This window comes from Pseudomassariella vexata (assembly GCF_002105095.1).
Source record: "Pseudomassariella vexata strain CBS 129021 chromosome Unknown BCR38scaffold_10, whole genome shotgun sequence".
Taxonomy (NCBI): domain Eukaryota; kingdom Fungi; phylum Ascomycota; class Sordariomycetes; order Amphisphaeriales; family Pseudomassariaceae; genus Pseudomassariella; species Pseudomassariella vexata.
This window is the reverse complement of record NW_024467965.1, coordinates 242,528-269,500: the sequence shown is the minus strand read 5'-3', so window position 1 is coordinate 269,500 and position 26,973 is coordinate 242,528. Positions and strand designations below refer to the sequence as shown.

Here is a 26,973-nt window from a genome sequence, read left to right as displayed (position 1 = left end):
ATGATAGGTCCCTCCATTTTATTGCTCGAGCTCGCGCGTGCCTATCTACGCGCACCCACCAGCCAGCGGTCGTATACCCCCAAGCGTATTATGGTGGAGCAGCAGTTATCGTTCACTGCCCATATCGCCGACAGCTACTTTGGGGAACAAGGAATAAACGGTAAGCAATCAGCAGCTTCTATTTGACACCCTTACAAGATGAGACCCTTACAAGATGCCAATAAGCCCGGAACATGCACCTGGTTGCAGCAAGGTGCGGCCGAGGTGCAGGGCTAGAATCTAGATAGCACCTGACTCTGCATAGCTACCGAGGACGCGATATCTACAGCTTCCTGCCGCAGAGCTAGCCTTGTAACCGTTGCAAGGATGCCATCCAAAACACATGGTTCGCTTTTCTACTGGTCGTGGCCTTCTTAAGGCTGCCCGGCGCCGCCTGCATGCTATTTATCGCTTCTCTTTGGTCGTTGTTTTGTTTGTTCACGCCTCTTGGTCTACTAAACCTTTTGTCGTACCTGGCTTTCATACACCTTCTCATGCTTAGGTTTTACCTAAAGCTTCCCAGAAGAAGCAGACTCCTTATCATCTCCTATCTCTGCCGCTTTTGCTAAATGTCCTCAATTTCTTAATCCTTGTTTTTGCCGACGATACCTATCCTCGCGATTGAATAGCGCATACCTGCCGTAATGTTTGGGCGCAAGAAGAAGGAGGAGGAGGAGGAGGAGCCCGTTGCTCAGGATACCAACATCGAGGCAGCGCCCGCGATTGACCAGAAGCCTTTCTGGCAAGCTATTTGGCCTGTTCTGGCTTGCGGTGCTGGCCTCTTTTCTGACGGCTACATCAACAATGTGCGTAACTACAATCCTCAATTTCTGCTTGTCTACACTCCAACAACTAACTCGGTGCCCTCGCTAGGTCATTGGCTCTGTGTCAACCGTGCTCCTCTATGAATATGGCGACACTTACAGCAACTCCAACGCCAAAACGTACGTGTCGGATATCGCTTTTGCTGGTACTGTAAGTCAACTTCGCGCTACTTAGTTCCTCAGCATGAGAACTTACACGGTCCCAGGTCGTTGGGCAGCTCGTCTTCGGTTATCTCGCTGATAGATGGTCTCGAACGAACTCGCTTTTACTGTCTACCATCATTTTGATCATCTTCACCGCCCTGGCAGCTGGCTCGTACTGGCACGGCGAGCCAGTTGGCATGTTCAATATTCTGGCTGCCTGGCGATTCTTCGTGGGAATTGGCATTGGAGGTGTGGTGCCCCGCGCAAATCGTGAAAAACAAGGCTGATGACATGCACAGGCGAATATCCAGCAGGCAGTGTCGCTTGCGCCGAATCGTCGGGTGAACTGAAGAGCGGAACTCGCAACATGTGGTTCATCTTGTTCACCAACTCCATGATTGACTGGGGTTTCGTCATTGGGGCCTTTGTACCGTGTACGTGCGACCCAGGCTACTCGCAATATGAAACCCTTGCTAATAGTAAACAGATGTTGTTGCCGCCGCGGCAAAGAACATGTACTATAGCACCATCTGGCGTACCAGTCTCGGCATTGGTGTCGTGTTTCCCTTGATCCTATTCGTTCTGCGCCTAAAGCTCAAAGAACCCGAAGAGTTCAGCCGCAACTCGATGAAGTATGCCAAAACCCCCTACGGCCTCGTGCTTCGATACTACGGGTTCCGACTCTTCATCGTCAGCCTGGTATGGTTCCTCTACGACTTCTCGGTGTACTCCTTCGGCCTTTACTCCTCCACCATCCTGGCCAACATCTACGGCGATGAGCAAGCTCCCCTAACGACAGTGTTCGGTTGGAATACGGTCATCAACATCTTTTACCTTCCAGGAACGATGCTCGGTGCGCCACTCAGTGACAAGATCGGCCCGCGTTACGCGCTCGCCCTAGGTGTTACCCTCCAGTCCATCACGGGATTCATCATGGCAGGATGTTATGCCAAACTTTCGCAGCCTAGTGTCGTGGGTGCGTTCGCTGTCGTCTACGGCATTTTCCTATCATTCGGCGAGCTGGGACCCGGCAACAACATTGGTCTCCTTGCCTCCAAAACCTGCGCCACGGGGGTTCGCGGACAGTACTACGGCATCGCGGCGGCCATCGGCAAGATTGGCGCATTCGTCGGAACCTGGGTCTTCCCGTACATCATGGCGGCAGGTGGTGATGGTATCGCCTCGGTGCAGTATCCTTTCTATGTTTCTTCCTGCCTGTGCATTCTCTCTGCCGCCCTGGTGCTGTTCTGCCTTCCCCATATTGGCCAGGACACCATCACGAAGGAGGACATCCAATTCCGCGAGTTCCTCGAGAGCAACGGCTGGGACATCCGCCAACTTGGCTTGCGAAAAGGAGAGGTACTTAGCAATATCGAGAATGGAGTGCCTGCCGTCGTGGAGGAGAGGTCAACCCCTGTCAAGACGCTCAACTGAGATGCACAAGCACTTCAAGTCTAGTGTCAACTTGATCTGTTGGAAAGAATGCGGACATGATACCCCTGAAGTTGGATAGTGATGTAGTATAGTACGCTCAATATTCACACAAACTATGCTACGCACATACTTTCAGATGTACGTACGAGAACTCCTGGCTATGTACAAGTCTTATCGCTCATCCCCTCTCACGCCCAGCGCCGCCTCCTTTCTCTGCCTTTGCCCCTTATCACAGCAGCGAACTTGTTCCACTTAAATCATGACACTACCTCACCCCAACCCCAAGCTTCTCGCCTCCCCAAGGCATTCAAAGTATTGTTGTGCGAAATACATGGCCCCAGAACTGTGCTCGTCAACGAACTAGTTGAGTTGAGCACTGCAGCACCCAGGTCACTCGTCCCACACTTCAAGCCGAGTACAAACGACCCAGCCATGATATCCGCGAGGTACGGGGCTGTGTGTGTGTGGTCGTTGGGGTAGTTGGCGTTGACGACAGAGGCACCCAGATTATTCATAGCCTGCGCAGCGTATTCGCCGTGAGGGACAAAGTAGACGCCTGCCTCAGGGCCGCCTAGCTGTTGTGCAGCGAGCCTGTCCATGGACTGTCAATAAAATTTCATTTCAAGACGTGACGAGAGCAACATGCCAATTATAGTAATAAAACCGATCCGGCCCCCAACTCCACCTCCCACTCTCCCAAACATTATTAGGCGTCGCCGTGCTCAACACCACTTTCGCCCCCTTGGCTAGATACAACTTCGCCGCCGCCTTCAAGTACCACGGAAACGTATGCACAGTCTCCGCCACGTTGTCGTACGTAGTTGCGCACGTCTGCTCCCCGTCGCCAAAACAGTCAGTCCGCCCGTTGTCGGTACCCGATCCCAAGCTGCCGCCGTCATTGTGTCCGAACTCTATGATAACCCAGTCCCCTGGGACGACGGAGTCGGCGATGGCTTGGAACCGCGACTCGCGTGTGAAGCTTCGGGCGGAGCGGCCGCCAATGGCTTTGTTTTGGACCTTGTAGGTCGAGGAAGGAAAGGAGTATTGCACGTATTGCCCCCAGCCTTGGATGGCGCCGCTACTGTAGGAGGACATGGTGCTGTCGCCCGCTAGGTAGATGTTGGTGGCCGCGCGGGAGACGAGGTCGTTCAGGTCAAAGTCTGCGCCCGTGATAGGGAGAGAGTTGGAGGTGGCTAGGGAGGCGAGGGATAGGAGGGGGAGGACCATGTAATTTGAGAGCAGGGGGAGCATTTTGGTAGTATACAGAGTTTGGGTATAGCTGAGTGGACGCTGCCGCTGTATAAAAGTAAAGACGATTGACGCCAAAATAAGCAATTCGATCAAGGACTAATGGAAAATGAACCCTCGATGCAGCTAAACTAACTTTATTGCAGTAGAAAAACGACCATCATCTAGACATATATATATCTCCCCCCCTCTCATCACATTCATGGGTTACTTCCAAAATCAAATCCTCGGCCCGTCACGGAGCCCCAGCAACCGCGTGGATCTACTACCGATCCTCTCCATCACTCAAGAAACGGCACAGCAATATATCGCCCATATTACCTCCTCAGCACCCAAAAACTTAGATTGCCATAGCGTGGTTACATCGTGTTATATTGTACTTCAATGAGTCGCATTTTCTCCCAAAGACTTATTATATGCAGACGGAGCACACCGGTCATCCAACCGAGCTTCCTCATTCTGACAGAGTAAGCAAGAAGCGCCCTTTCTCCACGTTTATTACCCGGATTTCTCGAAGACCACGCAGCAAAAGATGAAGGTCCATATTTCGTACATGCGGGGAAATGAGACCTCGTGTTCTTTCCAACTCCAGCTTCGTTTATTAACTGCCGCCCGGTACCTGAACTTCCGTCATCTGTAATAAGATCGCACTGAGTCTCTGACCTCATATATGGAGGGTTATGAGGCAGGCAGGCACGGATTATAGTATTTAGCGACTCGGGGCTAACTTAGATTAGCCCCTCACACACCTTCGTAACACCAATACAGCTCCTAATACTCGGAACCCGACAGAAGCTCTATGGCAACTATAAAGGTATATAAGAAACTAATATGCTGCAAGAGTTAAGAGCGATATACTCACAAGTAGCCTCGCCTATTATACGACAATAAATGTATAAAGAGGACTGAAGAAGAGCTTCAGGTATAGTAAGATAGATCCCTCACTCTATGTTTTAATCCTCCCGGACTAATTATTCGTGAGAGCTCCACTGTGGTGTAGATTATCAAGAATCTTCTGTGAGAATCTTAACCAAAGGCATTGCAGAGGCTACATACCGGTCGATAGACTGTGATAAGTACAATCCTCTCCAATGCACTATTCTGGTGATTAGAAGCTCACAGATTATAGTGAGTCCGTACATTAATTAATGGCTGTCCGATTATACACATGGTACTTAGAAAGTCACCGGCGACTAAGGTAATATTTCGTAAGATAGCTAAGGTATTAAATCATAAGTTAGAGCAGTTATTAATGTAAAGTAGCCGTGCTACCTCTGGAAGCAGAGAACGAACGTATACGCCCTTAGAAGCTTAAGAAGGTTGAAAAATCCGAATGCGCGATTCATGAAATCGGCGATGCCATGGCGACGATGCCCAAGTCGATATACATCAGACACTATGTGAGGGGCTGAAATCGACTTGCCGCGCACGATGGTCACTTGCGCTGGAAGAGCCGTCCGAACCCCTGCACATCTAGACAACTAGATAATCAGAATCTTCAGTCAATTTGATATGTAATGGTATATATAAAAATAATATTAAATACGCCGTAGGTGTTAACCCTCGGTACCTCTACAAGTACTCCCTTAAGGGGCTATAGATGATATAGCGGGCCCTTAAGCCGCGTCGGGCGGTTATACAGGTAAACTTGTAGCCAAACGACTACTAAACCTCCTGTCCCTCCCTAAGTCTGTGCTACAACCCCTGCCTGAACTACCGATAAGCGTGGTAATGTGGCACTTAAATTCGTCCTCAGGGGTGGGATGCTGCTGATGTGCAGAAGATGCTCGACTATTTTTTTGTCGCGACAAGTCGTAGTATCTGCTAATTGGGGTTCTCGTCGAGCGTATACATCTCAACCATACGCTCAAGTGGATAGACCGTAACGTGGTCTAGACGCTCGCAAGAATCGCGGCGAGGGGGCGTGCTGCGCGCCTTCTATCGTGAGGGGACGGGTTCGCCGACGAGCGTTATCGGATAGGCGAGGTCCGATAAGGGGTCGGATTAACGATTCGAATTCTGGACCGGCTGTCGAGTTATATTCCGCCGACGTAGTGCTTGACGGTCGACTGGCTAGGATGCTCGTAATCCTAAACTGCACCAATCTCCCTATTATCGCTAGGTAGGCGAAGTCAACAAGGTGGGCAGCGCGCCGTAAGGGTTGACTAAACCCCCTTGTGTGTCAGCTGCGGGATTCGAACCCGCGACTCGTCACCAACCCAAGTGGGCGAGGCTCAAATCGGGACTTATCTACCAGCGAAGTGACCAACTACACCAGCCGACTGGTATATATAATTTATGAGTTGATGGGTTAGCTATTTCATTGCGTATTAGTGAAGTTGACTTTCACATACTAGTTGGCTAATTTATCTGTACCGGTGTGGGGTGGCTGACTGTATGCCATAGCTGTCGACCTTTATTTACTGAGACCAAGTTTGGTGCGGTGCAACAGCTTGGTTCAGATCCCGGAGGCGTATTGAAAACAAAGGATACACATAGCATTTCTAAAAACAACTATAGTTCCTTGTTGGTGTGCATGCAAGATCTTGCTTTTGTGTAGCTTATGTGGCCGACGGTCCACGATCTCACGGATATATAGGTAACATCCTCCAGGTTTTGGCCCTAAGCTTCCCACACCCATCGCACTGTGAATAATGGAGAATCACCGTCACCAACTGAGTCCCAGGGAGTTCTTGTGCAAATATCTTGTCTCCCCGAATGTTTTTATGATATGGTCATCGGCCACAGGAATTCTGGTTCTATCTCCGGCCGTTGGAGTGAAGATGCCGTAAAACAGAATTTCACGGTAGGCTATCCAATTACAAGTCATCTGCTATTAACTTTCTTTATTTTTTTGGTCCAGAGGTATGCTATAGAATGAAACCTAGGAATGCAATATCACGGCTCTCCATCTACAACTCATCGTGGTCAACGGGCTCATCATCCTCGCCGCCAGCACCTCCGCTGTACAGCTTGGATGTGATTGGATATGCTACATTTGAGAGCTTCTCCTTCTGCTCTTCGAAGTCCTCTGCGGCTGCAGTAGAACCGTTCTCCTCCAACCAGTCGGTGGCCTCCTTGACAGCATCCAGAATCTGTGAAAAGAGTTAGCGCGGGGTCCAACTTTTCTCGGGTAGTTGTGGTTTCACTTACGCTCTCCTTGTCCTCGTCGTCAATCTTGCCACCAAGACCCTCCTCGTCGTTGACCTGGTTCTTCAAGCTGAAGGCGTAGTTCTCGAGACCGTTACGGGCCTCAATGCGCTCACGAGTAGCCTTGTCCTCCTCAGCGTACTTCTCGGCTTCGGTAACCATGCGGTCAATCTCTTCCTGAGTAAGGCGACCCTTGTCGTTGGTGATGGTGATCTCTTCCTTCTTGCCGGTTCCCTTGTCGTGGGCCGAGACCTTGAGAATGCCGTTGGCATCCAGCTCGAACGAGACTTCGATTTGAGGCTGCCCACGGGGTGCCGGAGGAATGCCAGTAAGCTCGAACTTGCCAAGCAGGTTGTTGTCCTTGGTCATGGTGCGCTCACCCTCGTAGACCTGGATCAAGACGACGGGCTGGTTATCGGCAGCGGTAGAGAAGATCTGGCTCTTACGCGTGGGAATGGGAGTGTTGCGGTTGATGAGCTTGGTCATAACTCCACCAGTGGTCTCGATACCGAGGGTCAACGGGTTGACATCCATCAGGACGACGTCGCCAGTACCCTCCTCACCAGCAAGAACACCAGCCTGAACAGCGGCACCGAATGCGACAGCCTCGTCAGGGTTGATACCCTTGCTGGCCTTCTTACCACTGAAGAACTCCTCCAGAAGAGCCTGAACCTTGGGGATACGAGTAGAGCCACCGACCAAGACGATATCATCAATCTCGTCCTTCTTGAGCTTGGCGTCATCGAGAACCTGCTTAACAGGCTTCAGGGTGCGCTTGAAAAGATCAATGTTGAGCTCCTCAAACTTGGCCCGGGTAAGGGTCTCGGAAAAGTCCTTGCCCTCCCAGAAGGCCTCGATTTCGATGCGGGTGGACATCTGCGAAGAGAGGGTTCGCTTGGCCTTTTCGGCCTCGCGCTTCAGTTTACCCATGGCCTTAGCATCCTTGGTGATGTCAACACTGTTCTTCTTGTTGTACGACTTGGCCAGGTGGTTGATGATGCGCTGGTCAAAATCCTCACCACCGAGATGGGTGTCACCAGCAGTTGCCAGGACCTCGAATACACCATCCTCGATAGACAGAAGGGACACATCGAAAGTACCACCACCAAGATCGTAGACAATGATATGGCGCTCACCACCGGTCTTGTCCAGACCGTAGGCAATGGCAGCCGCCGTGGGCTCGTTGACAATACGGAGGACGTTAAGACCGGCGATGGTGCCAGCATCCTTGGTAGCCTGTCTCTGGTTGTCATTGAAATAGGCAGGGACGGTGACGACGGCGTGGGTGACCTTCTTGCCCAAGTAGGACTCGGCAACCTCCTTCATCTTGCTAAGAATAACGGCTGAGACTTCTTCAGGAGTAAAAGTCTTCTCAGACCCGGCAACCTCAACTTGAACCACGGGCTTGCCATCCTTCTTGGAAACCTTGTAAGGGAAATGCTTGAGATCTGTCTGGACATCCTTGTCGTCGAACTTGCGGCCAATGAACCGCCTATAAGAGAAGTTGTTAGCAACATGTCTGCGACGGAGCAATGACGGGTAAGAACTAACTTGACATCGTAAATGGTGTTGTACGGGTTGCTAGCAGCTTGTTGCTTGGCGGCATCTCCAACCAGTCGCTCTTCATCAGTGTATGCGACATATGATGGGGTAATTCGGTTTCCTTGGTCATTGACGAGAATCTCGACCTTGCCATTCTGCATCACACCGACACAAGAGTATGTGGTACCCAAATCCTATTTGATCTCGAGTCAGCAACCTTTGGGACGCCGTGTGGGTATGCTAGAGTGGTGTAAGCTAGTCGCGGGTAGAGCAACTTACAATACCAATGACGGTGCCGTATTCCGAGGGATCAGAAGCTTGCACAGTCTGGACAAAGGCAAGCGGCGAGAAAAGAAGGCAGATCCATGCGATCAGGCCCAGGCCCAAGGCCCAGGAGCTCTGAGAGCTTCTCGACATGGCGAAAGCGTTGTGCGAAATCGCCAACGATCGAAGTAGCGATAGGTGGGGTGTTAAATGTGGCTATGCGAAAGAAGTCGCGGAATGAGGATAAACGCCGGTGATCACGCGCCGTGAAGCTTTGTTCTGTGTCAAGCTGTCACCACAAAAGAAAGGTGCAGTTGAAGATGGGGAGAAGAAGAAGTCGAGTGGGCGCTTCTAGAGATTTCTTAAGTACGTGACGGTTGGCGGACAATCAAGCCTTCTTTTGAATAGCTGTCCTTTAGAGATGTGTCCACAATAGAGTGCACGGACCATGATTGGGTCCCTAATGGAAGTATTCACGCCGTACTGCGCCGCTGTATTCACTCTAGAAGCTACCATGCGAATACCATGGTCCCCTATTTGCTCACTCCAGCCAGCCGATCAGCCCTGCAATTGCCAGCTTGCAACAACTAGCCATTGCCACTTATAAGAAAACCTGCGAAGAGGACAGATCCAGGGCTCAGGCATTACATTAGATCATCTGTCAAATCCGATTCTGCCTTCGGTTCAACAAGTTTGAAATTGATATTAATCTGGGTTTACTAGCTGTTGTTATCCATCTTTCTTTAACACTTCATGTTGTTTCTATGTGGGTTTTGTCAAATATCTGTCTTCACAACCTTAAAAGTGACTTCTGCTCAGACGCGGGGCGACCCTTGCTTGTGACCACATGCCCAACCACAAATAGTAGGGACAAGTGTCGTGATCCAGAATTATGTCTCAAGACCTGCAGTTTCCGTGACACGACTTGAGGCTACTTCTCTTGTAATCAAGTAACCAAACCAGCTTGGGAAACGGCTCTTGATGTCGGCACCGATGGGCCGGCATCATTCAGGATTGCAAGCAGGAAAGTTAGATCTGGCTTTCCAGGGGTAGAATCTAAATATAGTGCGGCCGAAATTCCCCAATAGCTTAAAATGTCGTCGTCTTGGTGGCATTGGCAGATCAAGTACCTCTTGATTCCACTCCAACATTTATGAGCCTCGTTTTGTGGCATATCCTTATCTTATATTCACACTTTGACAGCTATTTCATGATCTTATTGATGCGCTGGAACATGGCATGAAAAGGGCGCCGTCTCACTTCCATTCCAACTACCTAGCGACCACGGCCAAGGTTCCATCAAACGTTCAAACCGAATCCGTCGTCAACCGTTGTCTGTGAATCATTCTAGCAAGCCAGCAGCTATAGTCTCCCCATTGCTTCTAAGTACGACCCTCTGCCCAGCCTCTAGTGGCACCTTACTGCCCATCTTGATCCTAATTCTAGCCACACTGGCCGGTTTGACGATCTTGGGGTTCTTCTTCACTACCGTGCCCTTGACCTTGTCCAGAAGTGCTGGCATTTCCATGATCTGCCCGGAAGCGTGCAATCTCCCTCGATGCACATCTACTTGTCCTGGCATCAAAATATCGAACGCCAATACCTTGACTGTAAATGTATCGATACAGCCGATTGGTGATTTGGGATCACACACGATGTCGCCGACTCGCACATGTATAGGATCGATGTTGCTCAAATGGATGACGACATTCTGGCCTGCAACTGCCCAGTCGACCGGTTCTGAGTCCAGTTCAAGAGATTTGATATACGCTTTTTCCCCACTGGGCTGAATGAGGAGCGCATCTCCTGCTTGCAAAGATCCGGCATCGATCCTCCCCGAAATCGTAAGCGGACTCTGTGTTGATCTGAAAACCTCGGATATTGTCATGCGTAGCGGCTTGTCCAACGCACGTACCATTGGCTCCGAATTCTCCAGCTCCTTCACTAACGTCTCGCCAGTGAACCAGCTTGCAGCTGGGTCTTGAGACCTGTTGACTAGGTTGTCACCAAGAAGGCCAGACACCGGTACGAAGCTGACATTTGTTAATTGAAAGCCCGTCGCGGACAGAAACCCAGAGACTTGTTGCTCTATTTCGTCGAACCGTTCTTGAGACCACCCGACGGTGTCAAGCTTGTTCACAGCAACCAGGACCCTCGAAACGCCCATGCTTCGGATGAGAAGTGCGTGTTCACGGGTTTGGCCTTTGAGCCCTGATTCAAAGGCACCTGTAGCGGCATCCACTACCAAAATGGCGAAATCAGCTTGACTTGCTCCTGCAATCATGTTGGGTATGAAGTCCCGATGGCCAGGTGCATCGAGTATGGTAAATGATGTCGTAGCCGTCTCAAACTTATTTGTTGCAATATCGATTGTGATTCCTCGGGATCGCTCTTCTGTTCTTTGGTCCAAGACCCATGCGAGTGCGAAAGACGACTTCCCCATACTCTCAGCCTCTTTACGATATCTTTCGATCGTCCTTTGGTCAACGAAATTCAGGTCCAACAGTAATCTGCCCATTAAAGTACTCTTCCCTGCGTCGACATGACCAACAACAACAAAACTCGCACTCTTCTTGCTCTTGCTTTTTTCGAATTCACTCAGAACGTCCAAGTTTTTGCTCTTCGGCAAGGGTGTGTCGTTGATCTTGAGGGCTTTCACACCGTCTGCAGCTTGATCTGTTTTTTCGTCGGATCCGCCCTTCTTCTTTGTTGAACTCGCAAGTTTCTTGTTACTCGCTAGGTGACTTAGTTAGTACACTGTTCACTGTTCTGCCTACTTAGCTCCGAAGAGCGAACCTTTGGACTGTGCTGCGAGCACCACATCATCCGGACTCGGCTCTGAAAAGGCTTCATTTACCGATGATGTGAAGGCCATGTACGGGAGTGTATAAGAGCTTCTTGAAAGAGGAATATACGAATTTGGAGCAGATCCTAGGAGAGCTTGCGCGAAAGGGGACGGCGCAGCTGGCTCAGATAACTGAGGTTCCTCCGTGGAACTAGATGGCGATGCATCCCCAGACCTCAGGACAGAGAAAGGTGGGCCGTCCACTTGGACTAAAACACTGGTCTTCCTTTTTCGAATTTCCGGAGAAGTATGAGATTCCAGTGGTCGTGTGGGCGCTCCTCGTCCTATTTCCGGCTGGACATTTGTGCGTTGATCGTGCTGAGTGACGGACAACTGGCGCATTTGCTGCGTCGTTTTCGTGAAGTCTTTCTCATGCTCCTCGGACTTCTGTTCATCGGCCTTCTTCTTGCGCGCCAGAGCCAGTTGCTGAAGTTTCGACATTTTGGCAGGGGTACCAGATCCTCCCAGCAGGCCGCCACGCGGGTATAGCGGCTCAATAAAATTAGTCTGCCGGTCTTTTGGGACATTCATCCACGGCATGTCGTGGAAAAAGGTGGCGAAAGTGAAGTATCGCTGATGCACATGACGCGTCATTTCTACCACAGTCGTCAGCTGAGCCAGGTAGGACGGTTGGACATGATAAGCGTGTAAACACACCTGAATATGGGCAATCAGATAGCATATGCTCTGTGCTCCATGGGTCTGCTCCTCTGACGACTTCGCCATACACAAGTTACATGTAGGGTTCGACAACAAAATAAAACTGACCTGCTTCCTTGTTCTTGGGCGGCTTCGTCGTGGGGGGCGCAATGAATTTATTCAGCAGGTAAGCAACGGTTTTATCGACATCGTAATAGGTGTGCCAGAGGGACTGCTGGATCTGGGCTGTTGAGACTTTGTGCGCTTCGTTTCCGAGTGCGGTAGACACTTCGGCTGTTGCGGCTTTCATCTGCGCTGTTAGAGGTTAGCGAAATGTCGAGTCACCGAACAAACCTCTTTAGACCACATTACGAACCTTCATCCTCGGGACTCAATTCTTCTTCGTCTGAGTAGTTACCGCCATCGTACTCCTCAAGATCGTTCTCGTAATCGTAGTTACGGTACGCCTGGTGTCGAGACATATCGGCTGGCGAAATGGAGCGTTGGCAACAAAAAAAAAAAAAAAAAGCCTCCAGAAGTGATACTTGACGGTTGGCGGGGTTGTTGATGGCGGGGCAAGCACAGCTTTTGTTCTTCGCGACTTGATGGGTCCTGGAGGTCGACTGGGATAAATGATCCAATGATGACGTACTTACCTATCTATCAGTGCCCGGTCGGAGACAAGGGGTCCACTATCACCCGCCTTGGCTAGGATGTTTCAAAGTAGATGGGATTTGGAGACTTTGTACACTCCATTTTAACCCCGGATTCGAAGCCGTGCTCGAGTTCCCAATAATTCTTAAATAGTAGAACGCCTCATGGACAATATTTGGTTAAAGGCTCGCATAACTTATATTACCACAACCGACACATTCAACAGAGAAGATACTCAACACTCCTAGCACTCGGAGGAACTGTGAAGCTGGTCGTTCTACCAAACCCTTACTTAACTGTGGTATTGGGCATCGTCCTGCCACAGAATGATACATGGGCGGGTATAAGGCCATGTCTGCGCTAATCCAACTCAGCACCACGAAAGACCGCGGACACCAGCCTACAGAGTTCATTGACTGACTGCCAATCTCGATGTGAGCCAATGTTGATTCAAACAGCGACCCTGATGTGCGCCTATCATGGATGACCCGACCTTCAACGCCAAACTTGCTACTTAACATACTTCAAAGGTCAATCAAACTCTCTTCAACAACTGGCTGCTGTGGCGCATGTTGTGGAGCTGAGGGAAATGACTCCTGCGTGAACCCGGGGTAGCCAGCATTCGCCGATGGATAAGCTTGGGGGCCTGACCCTGCAGCATCCTGCTGGGGCTGTTGCCAATACGCCTGTTGTTGCTGGGGCACAGGGCCCGCCCCATGATACTGCTGTGGGGTTTGGGAGGGCTGCACCAGCACTGAAGCAGGTGTCGGAGGCACAGATTGCCTGTGGTAGTTCATCTGCTGCTGCTGCTGTTGTTGTAAGTTGGGATACGGCGATGCGACAGGCTCAGCAGCTACGCTGGGGGTCTGTCGGCCCGTGGTTTGTTGTGTATTGTTGTAATAGAAACCAGCACCTGGGTCTGCCGGTGGCGCACTTCCCGCCTCTGGCGCTCTATTGAGCTGTGGTTGGGACGGCGCGTGTGGTGCGTGACTAGTTTGAGGTGTAGGTTCACTGGGAGCATACCCAGGGCCGGGGTATGGTGCTGGTGCAGAAGGAATTTGGTTCTGCCAGCTTTCGGTTCTCTGAACATGCTGTTGAGGGTATGGACTCGGCTGCGGCGCAGAGATAGATGCGCGCTTGTCGTAGTTGACGAACTGCGGCTGCGGTGTCTGTACGTGTTGTTGTGGATAGCTATGCGTAGGCGGCCCCCTGCTGTAATCCGTCTGCTGTTCTCCCGTATAGAAACTCTCTGCTGGGCCAGAATTGCTGGGTGCAGCTGGGTGCATCGAAGGGTATGGAGCATCAGGTTGGCGTGAGGGCGGGAGATTATAGCCGCCAAGGCTGTGTTGACTATACGTTTTCGATAGTCTCTCTTCCAACATGCGGTCATAGTACCGAACCACAGTCGACAACTTGGCGTGCAAATCTAGTAGCGTATCTAAAATTATGTCAGCAGGGAGGCGTTGGAATCAGTCGTAAGGACCGTACCGTGCTTGCTCATTGTCTCTCCATACGTCCGCGCTAATTTAGGTCGTAAAGTACCGATCGAGTCGTAGAGCTCTTGGATCTGCGGTTCTCGTAGAATTGTGCCAGGGGGCTGCGATTGAAGGCGATCAACTAGAGTCGCGAAGAGATTGATATTCTCGGCCTCGACGGGAGAAAGTTCGTAGTCGTTCTTGGGAAAGACAAACGGAGTAGCGGTAGAGGTTGGCTGGCTACTGCTCGTTTGCTCCTTGAGAGCTGCGGCATGCTGCTTTTTTTGCTCCTCCATGTCCGCAAGCGACGCGGCAATCGCGGCCTTAAGGTCGTCATCCTCTTCTTCAGCAGCCTTGACCTTTGATGGTGAGTGGCCATTGGTCTTTGCAGGTGCATTGGTGGTATTGGGAACGTAGCCTCGGCCCGTCGAATGGCTCTGTACCTCTTCCAGGCTCATGGCCAGGGCCTTCTTAAGATCCTCATCAAAAGCATCATCGACGCGCGCATTACGAGGCTGCATGGCTGACGTACTCCGGTTCTTGTGGGGAAACGAAGAGCTCGTCGGTGAAGGCTCCGTCCTAGTATGTTTGATATGCTCGAGGCCATCGACTAAGCTCTTGGATACTTTGTCTGTTAGCTTCGCATAGCATCCATCATCAACTCGGACGGGTTGCATAATGCCCAAGTGAGGCAGAGGAAGCGTATTGGTGGAGCACTGTTGGTCGAAACAGTTCCCGCAGTTGCGGCAGTGGTGTTTACGGTTTGTGAAAGTGAACGACGTCCGGCACCGCATGCAGACATCGGAGTCGATCCATTCAGGAGGGGCGCTACTGTCAATCATGCTGCTAGCCACGGTGACTCTTGGGGGGAACTGGTATCCTTCTTTTTGCAGCGACTTATAAGTCTCGTCGATGTACTTGAGTTCGTAGCGGTTCTCAGTTGCAGCAGCCCAGGACTGGATAAGCTCGAGGATCTTGCCACGCACTTCGGGGTTGACAGCCGCTGGGCCTACCGCGTGAAGAAGCGAAACGAGGTTGTCCATGAACTCGCGCGAAGCGATTTCCACGAGGAAATGGGAGCCGCCATTCTTAACACATGTATCCGTCAACTGGCCAGCTTGTTAGTCATCATCTCGGCGAGAGCGCAACTTGCGGTGAGGGGCATGTCGCACATTTAGGGCGCTGAGCTGTGTGTTTGGGTTCTTGTTGCCGATGCGGCGCTTCAAGGAGCGCATGGCCTCCTTGGGCTGCACCGTCTTGGATCTTATGACATCAGAAATCTCCAGGTTCAGCGGGATGTCCTCTCTGAAGCGCCAGCGTTAGTGTCAACTATCGAATCAAAGCGTTACAATAGCCCTACAAGCTGCTGCCAGTCGCCTTGTCAATCTGCTCATCAAGGGCGCTGTTGGCCGAGCTCGTCCACCAACCGCCCATCATTTTGAAGCTTTTGAAGTTGCTGGAGGGGCCCAGAGTGCGTCGTGGCGATCGTTTTCGGTATCGGTCTGCTCGGAAAAGGTGCACTCGAGATGCGCTCGTTGTGGATGATGGGAGTCTACTGATATTTTCAACGCGCTGCAGCCAAGTGGTTTTGATGATGTTGTGAGTAGAACCTTAAGTCGTGACGATGGGTTGCGCGGCAGTTCTAGACTAGAGTTGCACAGGCAGCCGCAATCGATGAAGCTCTAAGCATGTAAGTTTAGTGCATCCATGTGTGGAGCAATACCTCGAGCTGATAGGCAATTTTGTTATTAGTGCAAGTGCCACTTAAGTACCTGGGGATACCGCTGAGAGCCCAATCAACTTCTATGATTTTAATGGCCAAATAGACAACTAGGTAACGCCTCGTTGGCGGCAAGGCTGCGCAACCGAGAACTGATTGACGCAACGGCATCAGACGGCAGACAACGTCAACCGTCCACTTGCAGCTGCAACACCATTTGCTGTGCTTCGATGGCTTCCGCAATCTGCTGAGGAAAGAGGCTTCGAAACAATCACTACATCAGTTAACTCGATCCGCTCGCGGCCTTACATTCCTTGAGTGACTAACACATTTCCACATAGGCGGAGAATAAGGCCACTCATAGTCGCTCGCAGCCGCTCCTAGTGTCTCGTTCAGAGAATGCTGTCTCATTCCAATGCCCGACTTCACGACCACGGCGATACTGATACTTAGCGTCCCCGCCTGCGGCCCTCTGCTTCTAGAAAAGCCACCAACCCTTGTGCCGCTGCCATCGGAACTTGCGACCAACAGGCCAGACCGGTCATAGCACGACAGTCGGTACCCAACCGGCTAAGATATGAGTTCCGTTGCACATCCGATATCTACCACGACCGCCGCGCCCATGGCCCCAGTTGCCAATGGCTTCCCGACCTCTACCGCAGGCGCGGCCGGTCGAAAGGCGCCTTTCCCGCACATCGATGACTTGACCTCCGTCTCCGTCGACCTCGACCCCCACACGCCGCTGCGGAAGGTGCTCGAGTTGGGTAACCGTCACATGAACCAAGCCATCACCTTCAAAGACTTTCGCCGTCCCGACTCGGCCCTGCAGGAGTATATCAAGGCTTTTACCATTGCTGTCGATAAAATTCCGAAGCACAAAGATTATCCATCGCTAAAGACCGACCGAGGCGATTTAGGCCAGCAGTACAATGCCCTCAAGCTGAAGATCACTACCAACGGAGCCTTATTCGACAAAGTAAAGGAGGACATCAAGGAGGACAACAGGAAAAGCGGAGTGCTGTCCAAGAGGTCGGCCGAGTACGCTCCTCTGTACCTGCCAAGTGCGCCATCGGCATCACCTCATCGTCTCAATTCAGAGACGACGAGTGAATCTAACGCGACAAAAGGCAATGGAATGCAACAGACGCACTCAAATGGTAATGAAAGGGCAAACGGTACGAACCATACGCCAAAGCCAGCAGTCCAACCCAAACCGCACGCGCTTCATGGCAACACCATAAAGCCAAACACCAACCAGGTCGCTCTGGATTTGGCAAATCGGTTTGCTAAGCTGCGAGCTCAGGAATCGACAAGCTCAACGGCCACAGTGCCGAAACCTGCGGGGCCCCGAGATATGCGAACTCAAGCCCGAAGCCGTCCTACTGTCGATAGCTCCGTGCCGACCATGCCGAAGCTACCTGATGCAATCTACAGTCCCGCCAGGGGTACCGTCACCAGCGAGGTTGCAAACCTCCCTTCGAGCACCCCGCGCGGCATGTTCAGCCGGACGAACTCGATTGTCTCTGCCTCTTGTTCTTCTGCCAGGAATTCCATGGACGGGGCTTCCCGGCCCACCGGCGTTGAGCAATTCGTCACCGCTCAATCCTTTGGCAATGGCTCTTCACCGTGGCCACGTTCTCCGCGCATTCACATACCTGATGGAGACTCCATAACCCCCCAGCAGCTTCAGGAATACATGCAACAGGGGGCAGCTGCCGTTCGTCTATTAATCATTGACGTACGCAGTCGGGAAGATTTTGACGAAGGACACATCATGTCCCAAGCCACCATATGCGTCGAGCCTGCCGTACTGGCTCGCGAGAATATCACCGCCGAGGAGATCGAAGAGAGCATGAACATTGCCCCGGATGAAGAACTCCAGGCTTTCCGAAATCGCGGGAAGTGCGACCTTTTAGTCTTCTATGATCAGGATAGCATCTCAACACCATCTCGAGGCTCCCAGCGTCCCCAAGAAAACACCCTTTTCGCGCTGTACCAAGCTCTTGTCACCTTCAACTATGATGCGGAATTAAGTAACCCACCGAAGCTGCTTGCTGGCGGGTTAGAATCCTGGGTTGATGTTTTTGGGCCGCATTCACTGCAAGAATCCCAAACAGCCGTGGCTGTCAGGGATGGACAATCTCGGCCCCAGCGTATCAACGGGCTTGCCCGGCCGTGGCTAGACAACAGGCGCAGGGCCAAAACCCAGACAAAGTCTCTGCGACCAGAAGAAATCAAGATGTTTGAAGAATCGATCAGGGAGGAAGAAGCAGCCGTCAATTCCCCACGAGAGTTCGTCAGATCAACCGAGGACTTCCTCCGCCGTTACCCTTCGGCGTCGGAGATCCAAGAGTCGATGACGTCCCCGGATAGTCCACGTATGCCGAAGCTCAGTAGAGTCCTTGAAGACAATGCATTCTTTCAACCCGAGCTACCACCAGCGCCGCCTGCCCGCCCGGCGCCCGCCCTTCCACGCACTAGTTATAGTGGTCTGTCAAGCAGGGAACCTGCTCCTGACTTTATGTATGCCAAATCAGCACAAATAGCAGGTTCTGACTCTTCCCGTCCCCCCACAGGGCTGGCCAACCCCGGCATGCATTGTTACGCCAATTCAACGATTCAAGCAATTCTGGCATCTCCTGGTTTTGCGTTTGAGATGACGCAACCAAACTGGCCCACAAAGTACCTCTCGGGCGATAAAAAGGACCCGCAACTAATGTCCAAGATCTTGGGGAATTTGATCCAGTGGCTGGGCAGAAGGGAGCTGGACACATTGAAAGCCGCGACGCTTCTGGTAAGCTGCTTTTAAGGGCATGCCGATGGATACCTGCTTCTAACAATCCAACAGAACTACTGTAAATCGATCCACACAGGCTACACGCTGGGTGGATTCTCGGCGCACTTCCGTTTCGGAGATAACCAGCAACATGATGCCGCGGAATTCTGGCTCTTCATTTTTGAACAATTGGGGAAGGAAACTAACCTCAAGCAAGGACAAACAAGCCATGGAAATGCGCAAAAGCCGCGCGATGCGCTACAAGGCGACCCAAGATTGCCTGCAATGACGTCTTTAGACCTTGCTGTCGAGTCGTGGAAGATGGAGTGCTCTGCGAATGACTCGATTATCCAGCATTATTGGACGTCCAACGTTATCGCCAAGTTTCGATGCACGCAATGTAGGAAGGCCGGAGACGCCACCGAGGACGTGGTTTCCCACGGCCATCTGATGATTACGGCTGATACATCAAAGAAACCTACCGGGACCCTTGATTTCATGACAGATCTCTTGCCAATAGAATTTCCAAAGGTCGAAATGGTCGACCACAATTGCAGCCTGTGCTCAAACAAGAAGAAAGAGAAAAGGAGCAGATTCGCACGACACGCTCCGCTTCTTTACATCCAACTGAAGCGTTTCCAATCCCTTGACGGAACATCTCGGAAAACGGAACGTAATATCACGTTTCCCATAAACGATATGGATTTGTCCGAGTTGGCGGTTGACCAAGCATCGTCATTCCGAGAAGAGGCGGACAAGATAGATGGATTCGGCACCGGTTATCGCTACAAGCTCTACGCGGTGATCTGTCACGCAGGGTCTAACCCGAACTCTGGGCACTATACATCGTATGTCCGAGAAGGAGACAGTGACAAATGGTGGTTCTGCAACGACCAATACGTAAGTGAGGTCTCATCAGATGTTCGAGAGCTGTGGACAAATAACACCACGCCGAATAACCAACGAGGTATGACGCCGTATATGTTGTTTTACAAGCGGAAGGATGCGGACTTGAAATTGGCCTACACACAGAAGAAGTGAGCAGGGACTCGATTTTAGATCGAACAACAGTGGGGATCATAGTGGGTTTGTGATTTGGGGGAGGTATATCCAAGCTGATGGAGTCCGGCTGCTGAACCGAGACGCCCATGAGGATGAGTTGAGAGGAAGGAAGGCCATGGGCATCATCAACGGCGCATAGCATGCAGGAACTCGGGTGCAAGGTTCCTCGAGCACACGAACGGTAGATCCCTTATTTCGGGCCGGGAATGGCAGCATTTATCGACGGGGCGTTGGATTTGAATCATCGGATAAGGGGGCTTGGGAGGAACAGCTCATCCATCAGACGTCGGGCCAAACCTGACAGTATCATTTTATGGAGAAAGAAAAGAAAGCTAATATATTAGCCCACAAATATCCTGCGAAGTGAATTCCATCAGCCTAATGCTACATAGGTGCAAACAATATAGTAGTTAGTGTATAAGAAGCTATGACCAAAAAGCTTCTGGGTGAAAATGTGTTCCCCACAGCCATTTCTAAAGAGCATATAACTTCTTAACACGCCACACACACCAGGCAATAAACAGCATGGTCCTCCACCAGGATATGAAATAATGAGGAGATCTTGTAGAAGCTCAATGGTTAAATAACGTCCAATCTACAGACGTTTGTGTTACAGCTCACTACCGTGTAGAAAGAAACATATACCACTAGAGAAACTCACAGGTCATACATGAAATGTACCTAGGCTTTTTCTCAACCTTTAGTCAGCACTTTCACCCAAAGGGTGTCTACTATCACAGCACCAACTCATACAGTTTCTTTAGGACACTGGCGGAAATGCACCTTACAAATGTCGATTACCAAAATCGATACTGTCTAACAATACTTCAAAGAATACTCCAAGCGGACCGACCGAACTTTCCGAACTCCCGCTTCCGCCTGAAATCCCGCTTTACGCCATGCATCCAGCCGTGGTTCTGCCAACAAACCAGGGTATCCGGTAAGAGTAAACAATTCACGAGCCCTCAAAGGCCTGTTCGATCTCCTTGCTGTACTTCGCCTTCAGTGCCCTTCGGTTAACCTTGTGGGTCGCAGTGACCAAACCCTAAGATGGCGGGTTAGTAATTTGTATATCTCCATTGCTGATTTGTCCGTTTGAAGAACAGGCAAGCAAATACTCACATTTGCAGGAGTCCATTCACCATCCACCAGAACAACGCCGGTGACCGTCTCGAGGCCACCGAGACTACCTTGTTTGCCCACTGAGACAAGCTCCTTCAGTACGGCATTGCTGACCTTCTTATCGTGATACATATGGCTCTGTTCGACGCCTAAACTCTTGGCCAGTCCAGATACAGTCTTCTCATTGGGGCTCACAATAGCGATCGCCCGCGGATGGCTGCTGTCACCATGAACCATGATGTTGTGGACATATTGGCAGCCACGGTACACCGACTCCACCTTCTCAAGCGCGATGTACTCGCCGCCTTGCATTTTTATCAAGTTTTTGACACGATCAATCACCTTAATATGTCCGACGCTGTTCATCTCTCCAATGTCGCCGGTCTTGAACCAACCGTCTGAGGTGATGGCATTGGCCGTCTCTTCGGGATTTTCGTAATACTCTTTCAGTACAGGCTTGCCACGAAGCAGAATCTCGCCTTGGGGAGGTGTGGCATCCGTGCTGTAGTTGAGTTCGGGAAGCGATACTAGTTTGAGCTCTACACTGGCTGGCACAGGTCCGATGGCATCTGGTGTCCACTGCAATGGGCATCCCAGGGCACCATTCTGAGATTCCGCTATCAGTAATTGCTTCTACAAGAGAGGAAACGATGGGAGAAGTGGCCTACCGCGCAAGTTTCAGTGAGGCCGTACCCGGAAATCATCGGAGCGACAACCATAGACATGAAATGCCGAGTAGAGTCTGAAATTCCACTGGCACCATTGAAGATGAAGCGTAATCGGCCACCTGTCATCTCCCGCACCTTGCCAAACACGACGCCATCGAATATGGAGGCGCAAGGGAGACCGTTGGAAACAAGGGCGGATTTCACGTTGTAGGCGCCCCAGAAGAGAGCTTTCATGATAGCAGGGGATGAATTGACGCGGGCTTCCACACCCTTCTTGATTGTCTCCCAAATTTGGGGAACTCCAACCATGACGGTGGGCCGCAGCTCACGTATATCACCGGCACAATGGCGCATACTTGAATCAGACAAGGTGCGCGGTGAGCCATAGCCGAGGGTACCACCGACGAGGATGACGAGGTTCTCGACACAGAGTTCGAAGATGTGGGCCAGTGGAAGGTATGCCAGCACCGAATCACGATGCGACACGACTTCGGCCATGATGGAGTATAGACCAGTAATACCAGCTACGATGCCCTCGTGTGACATGGGCACACCCTTGGGGGGTCCAGTAGAACCCGAAGTGTACATAATGCAGTAGAGATCCGTCGGCTTAGGCGGGACAGGGGCAACTGGGTTTGCTTCACCAAGTTCTCGGAGCTCGGAACATGAGAGGACCTTAAGATGGGGATGGTTCTGCTTGAACAAGTCAAGCTCTTCATCTTTGATAGGCACGTTGGTTGCGTCGTTGTAGATGACATATCTCACATGCTCAGCCGCCTGGAGAGGACCTGCTGCCGTCTTCAGCAGATGCGGGTCGGTGTACATGGCCTTGGCCTTGGTCTGAACAAGTGAGTGCTCGACTCCATCTGGACCGAGGGTATCGTAGGCTGTCGCGATGGTCATAGACTGCGACGAACATGCGTGTGACATGCAGAACCAGTTGGGGCTAGTTGACGCGAATATGTGCACCTTGTCGCCGGCTTCCAAGCCGAGTTTCCTCAGGCCGGCCCCAACCTGCAGAACCCTCTTCTCGTACTCGGCGTATGTTGTGAAGGAATAGCCTGAGAGCTCAAAGTAGGTCCATTCCTTGTCCACCTCTTTTGTGACGCCGTCGACGACTTTGGGCACCTTCTTGACCTCGGAGTGAGTTTTGATGAGCTTGCGACTGCCCATGACGTTTTTGTCTGCGTATTTCACTGCGCTGTCCTTGAGGAGCTCGAAGATGGTGCTAGCGTTCGATTCAGGTCGGTCTATCAGGCCATCCTTGGCCTTGAAGTGTCGATAGGGGGCTGTCTCGCCCGGCTTTGCCAGCTCTCCTGGGGCTTGTACGGAGAAGGGCGGGTTTTGCACCATGTGCAGTGGCACGATGCCTTCGTACTGCGACGGTAGCAACATGTTGTCAAATTTGGTGAGGATGATGCTGATAAACAACAAGACGCCTGGGATCACAAAGATGAAATAGCTCGACACGCGCGAGCGCTGGAGTTGATCCACAATGGCGGAGCTTCGGAAGCTGCTGTTGGATGATGTCAGAGGGGCACTGCCGTGTGGTCTCTCGCAGCTTGATTTGAAGAAATCGATGGGGTTAGGAGACACATAAATGATTCGTTGAGCATGGCGGAAGCAGGTGGCTTAATTAACAAACTTGTAACAGTCGGTTGAGCGCAAGGCATATCTAAGTACTGACGACGTCATGTTGGTTGCTGATGGACGCAGGCCAGCTTCTTTCCAGCTGACCTTGACGTTTTGGGGAATGCGGGTATCCTGGAACGTGCAGTTTCCTCCAATTTCTGACTGCTTGAACTCCAACACGTTTCCCAACAACATAATAGGCCATTTGTGTTGAAGTGTGCGTGGCTATGGCATACGGACACGACGCTGCAGACAATACAATTTTTGCTGCTTGCGTCACAGTTGAACGTCAGCCACTCTCACGTGTTGGGAGCCGGGGGAAACCTCTGGCAGTTGAACCGAGGCTGCGCTCTGCGTGGCGGTCAACAATGTCCCTATTGCTAAAGACACGATTTAAGTGTAACTATGTGTGATTATAGAGACTTTTGACCATTCGCGTGCGGCGTGGGATCCCAAGTTGCTCATATCTTGCACCACTATCTACTCACCTCGCTTCATTCCACATAAGTAAGTACTTGTAAATATGTCTGCCTCTCCCCAGCTCATAACGTATATCCACTTTACCATAAAACAAACTCCTCAAGTACGCATCCTGGATAATCATTTCAATATTGCCAATTGAATCCAATCTAATATAGGAAAAACGATCATCAAGGGGATCGTAAGTAGTTAATGTACTGCGGCTTGAGCTTGTGCACTGGACCAAGTTGCTATGAGCATTAGTCCTGACAGCTTTTCTATAATGCTTTGTGTCCCTTTTCAAAACTAGAACAAGATATCCAGGCTTGAGATACATCAGGCAATTCAACCCGGGACATATGAGACAGAAATACTATGATCAAAAGTACTAAAGCACTCATAAGGGGATATTCTCGTGCACATTTACCGTACTCTACTATCGGATTGCAATTCATCTTCTTCCAGAATTAATGCCATGCACATAATATTTTACATCCTATCAAAAGCAAACTCATATCGTCTGGAACATGTGGATAAGTATCTCGTACACTAACTAATCGACATCATGACCAACCTTGGGCATTTCTGTCGGAGATTTCACTTCAGAACTGAAGCCCTCTCTATCCACATTTCTACATTCTGCAGTTGCCCCTTGGAATTTTCCTATTTCAGACCACTTGTCTACCCTTATCTCCCTTGTTCGCCAACTTCTTCGTCCTCTCCACTCTCCATTGACCACCAAACTTCCACTCCAGCACTAGTAATGGACTGAACGCCGCGGCCAGAACCGCACACCCGATGTACGTCGGGCCCGCTCCAATGGCGTCAACGATGAACTGGACACAGGCCACGCCCCCCGCCCCAATGGAGCAGCGCACCAAATTGTTCACTGCAGTGGCGCTCGCCGCCGCCCCCGTGTACAAGTCCAGAATTAGCGCCGAATTAGACGTGAACACCGCGGTCGCCGTGTAGGCAATAAGGAACTGCAGCACCAGCGGCGCAACCAGATTGTTCAGCGCAAGCGAGTACCCATACAAGCCCGTTGCGACAACGAACAGGGCGACGATCCATCCACACTGGCGCAAACGTGTATGCTCGATGGGGAAGTCATCCTGGTACTTGCTGGTTTTTGTTTCCGCCGGAATGTGGCGCTTGGCGCGGTATCTGCGCTCGTAGAGCCTGAAGTCGCGGTCCATGAGCAAGCCCGTGAAGAAGGATCCCAGAATAACACCGGCGCCGTTGGGGAGGAAGACGAGGCCGACCTGCAGGTCGGTGAGTTTGAAGTGGGGCTGCAGCATGGCCGTTGTGGATGAGGTCACCATGCTGTGCACCGTGTAGACGATGGCACCGTAGAAGAGCGTCACGAAGATGTCCTTCTCAAAGAGGAAACAGAAGGGAGCCACCACCGAGGAGAGGGTGAGCTTCGGTTGCGAGGGGACTTCTTGGTCGTCGACGACGAACGGTTGGCCCTTGAGGGTGTAGAGGAGAGGCTTGTGGATTCCATGCAATCGGACTGTGCCGTCGCCCGCGATGCTGCGCAGGGTTTCGGGGAGGAAGCTTATGATGAGGAGGAGGGTGATGGAGCCCATGACGAAGAGGACCCAGAATATGGCCCGGAAGCCGAGGACGTGGGTGATGAGACCGCCGAATACAGGGCCCTTTATGAAAGCAGTAAGTCATGCAAGTCCTCATGATAAACCCAACGGATTAAATTGACCATTAACCGCAATATTTTGAAAGGTTGTGTTCGGATTCAGGGGTTGCGTACAATTGATTGACCTGTCTGTCTCACTGAAACACCTGTTAGTTTTCCGTCTCATAAGCTTGATCACCGAAGACCGCTTACGTCCACCATGAATTCCAACAAATCCACCTCGTTCTTTGGGGGATGAGATGTCTCCAATGACTCCAGAGCCTTTGTCGAATTAGCTCATATACAGTCCCTGAACACAAACAGCAACTGACCAACAGAGATGGTAGCAGCGCTGCCAGCCGCTTGAATACCTCTAAACACCATCAGAGTCGCGAAATTTTCTGTCAAAGCCAGGCCAATATTCGATATTAGAAAGATGGCAAAAGTGCCTATGAAGGTGAGTCTTCGTCCTCTCGTGTCGGAGAGCGGTCCCCAGAATGAGGGTGATATGCCTTGAATGACCATGTAGATGGTGATGGTTAATGCGATCAAGGACACTTTGACGTCGAGGTCCTTTCACATTTGTCAGATCCAGAGATACACATACGGCGAATCGAATGAGAACAACCCACTCTGGAGATGGCTCCAATTGCAGGGAAGTATATGTTACTCGACAGCGGGGAGAAGAGGCCCGCGAGTGATATGATGTAGATACATCGCCTCTTTTTTCCCAGACTGAAGACATGGTATTGGCCCGGAGGCTTTTCGTAGGGTGGTTTCTCGAAACAGATGCTAGAGCGTGGGGATGATTTCGTCGGAGGTGTCGAAGATCGACAACTGGACCGATCCGTGTCGTCGTCGTCGACAACTAACTTCGGTGAAAACATGGAGTCACTTGGTAAATCTGGTGATTCTCGAGACGAGACCAAAAAACGGTGGCTCGGCGGGAAGGGCGACGGTGAGTGAGGCAGAGTGGTTGTTTGAGGATGAGAGAATGCTGAAGTTGGTGTAAGTGTTTACGTCCCCTCTTGCTTCACCATTGACGTCGAGAGGATAGTGTGAGCTTCTGGCCAAAAGCTAGGTCACAGCCAGCACTGTTGAACCTGCTCGCATTACGACGCCTGTAAGACCCTGCATCTGGGAATGGTGCCATTGAGGAGCTTCAGACTAATGCACACATTAGCTAGTGTACCTCAAGCTAGATACGCAGAGAAGGCTATCAACGAGAAGCCGTTTCGTGAAGTATAATTGGATTCGCAGCGATCACCCAGAACCCTCTGTCTAATCTGCTTGAGAACCGAAAAGTTATATATATCCTTTGTCTCTGTCCCGTCTAACCATTTAGCCAATAAATGCTTGACAGCATCTTGTTACTTTGTAATTCAGGCAATAGTACACGCGAACGTTTGGGTGAACCTCTCTGGTACCCGTGTGGAACGCCTGACTGTTCATGTATAGTTTCAAGCCACCTCGAGACGGTCGTGGAAAGCTTATTCCAATTGACAACGGCAAGACTTGCGCCCTAAATACCTCTTCAGAACCTGCCCCGCAGTGTTTCACCATTGGTAGACTCGATATCATCCCCATTGCCATATCCCGTAAGCGAACACCGGCTCCATCACTCTTGCACTCCGTGAAGAATG

General features: G+C 51.1%; 8 protein-coding genes and 1 non-coding gene across 9 annotated transcripts; 2 read left to right on the top strand and 7 right to left on the bottom strand.

Annotated features, from left to right (window-relative positions):
* The first annotated feature begins 387 nt into the window (after positions 1 to 387).
* Positions 388 to 2,752, top strand: BCR38DRAFT_30883 (major facilitator superfamily domain-containing protein). Its single transcript, XM_040854637.1, has 5 exons — positions 388 to 845; positions 913 to 1,014; positions 1,070 to 1,256; positions 1,307 to 1,441; positions 1,495 to 2,752. The coding sequence occupies exons 1-5, from the start codon at positions 684 to 686 to the stop codon at positions 2,439 to 2,441; spliced, it is 1,533 nt and encodes a 510-aa protein (XP_040713354.1). The 5' UTR covers positions 388 to 683; the 3' UTR covers positions 2,442 to 2,752.
* BCR38DRAFT_348277 (GDSL-like Lipase/Acylhydrolase) lies at positions 2,699 to 3,668 on the bottom strand (the record flags this gene model as incomplete). The annotated part of the gene is made up of 2 exons (XM_040856408.1): positions 2,699 to 3,016; positions 3,084 to 3,668. 2 exons carry the CDS (start codon positions 3,666 to 3,668, stop codon positions 2,699 to 2,701), a joined length of 903 nt encoding a protein of 300 aa, XP_040713353.1.
* Positions 3,669 to 5,869: 2,201 nt separating this feature from the next.
* BCR38DRAFT_t230 lies at positions 5,870 to 5,972 on the bottom strand. Its single transcript has one exon. It is a non-coding gene; the product is annotated as a tRNA-Thr (tRNA).
* A 629-nt stretch (positions 5,973 to 6,601) lies between these two features.
* Positions 6,602 to 8,798, bottom strand: BCR38DRAFT_411160 (glucose-regulated protein; the record flags this gene model as incomplete). Its single annotated transcript, XM_040858544.1, has 4 exons — positions 6,602 to 6,784; positions 6,843 to 8,331; positions 8,391 to 8,575; positions 8,661 to 8,798. 4 exons carry the CDS (start codon positions 8,796 to 8,798, stop codon positions 6,602 to 6,604), a joined length of 1,995 nt encoding a protein of 664 aa, XP_040713352.1.
* Positions 8,799 to 9,787: 989 nt separating this feature from the next.
* On the bottom strand, positions 9,788 to 12,635 carry BCR38DRAFT_439746 (elongation factor Tu GTP binding domain-containing protein). The gene is made up of 3 exons (XM_040860655.1): positions 12,506 to 12,635; positions 12,259 to 12,444; positions 9,788 to 11,381 (listed from the first exon to the last, which is right to left on the bottom strand). The coding sequence occupies exons 1-3, from the start codon at positions 12,609 to 12,611 to the stop codon at positions 9,988 to 9,990; spliced, it is 1,686 nt and encodes a 561-aa protein (XP_040713351.1). The 5' UTR covers positions 12,612 to 12,635; the 3' UTR covers positions 9,788 to 9,987.
* Positions 12,636 to 12,915: 280 nt separating this feature from the next.
* On the bottom strand, positions 12,916 to 15,964 carry BCR38DRAFT_476058 (VHS domain-containing protein). Its single transcript, XM_040863026.1, has 4 exons — positions 15,619 to 15,964; positions 15,431 to 15,563; positions 14,272 to 15,367; positions 12,916 to 14,221 (listed from the first exon to the last, which is right to left on the bottom strand). Exons 1-4 carry the CDS (start codon positions 15,693 to 15,695, stop codon positions 13,308 to 13,310), a joined length of 2,220 nt encoding a protein of 739 aa, XP_040713350.1. The 5' UTR covers positions 15,696 to 15,964; the 3' UTR covers positions 12,916 to 13,307.
* Positions 15,965 to 16,600: 636 nt separating this feature from the next.
* On the top strand, positions 16,601 to 19,795 carry BCR38DRAFT_348440 (uncharacterized protein; the record flags this gene model as incomplete). Its single annotated transcript, XM_040856420.1, has 2 exons — positions 16,601 to 18,772; positions 18,827 to 19,795. The coding sequence occupies 2 exons, from the start codon at positions 16,601 to 16,603 to the stop codon at positions 19,793 to 19,795; spliced, it is 3,141 nt and encodes a 1,046-aa protein (XP_040713349.1).
* A 976-nt stretch (positions 19,796 to 20,771) lies between these two features.
* BCR38DRAFT_348608 (uncharacterized protein) lies at positions 20,772 to 23,001 on the bottom strand (the record flags this gene model as incomplete). Its single annotated transcript, XM_040856437.1, has 3 exons — positions 20,772 to 20,861; positions 20,939 to 21,544; positions 21,607 to 23,001. 3 exons carry the CDS (start codon positions 22,999 to 23,001, stop codon positions 20,772 to 20,774), a joined length of 2,091 nt encoding a protein of 696 aa, XP_040713348.1.
* Positions 23,002 to 24,158: 1,157 nt separating this feature from the next.
* On the bottom strand, positions 24,159 to 26,217 carry BCR38DRAFT_494363 (major facilitator superfamily domain-containing protein; the record flags this gene model as incomplete). Its single annotated transcript, XM_040864722.1, has 5 exons — positions 24,159 to 25,355; positions 25,466 to 25,488; positions 25,544 to 25,612; positions 25,663 to 25,903; positions 25,963 to 26,217. The coding sequence occupies 5 exons, from the start codon at positions 26,215 to 26,217 to the stop codon at positions 24,366 to 24,368; spliced, it is 1,578 nt and encodes a 525-aa protein (XP_040713347.1). The 3' UTR covers positions 24,159 to 24,365.
* Positions 26,218 to 26,973: the final 756 nt, after the last annotated feature.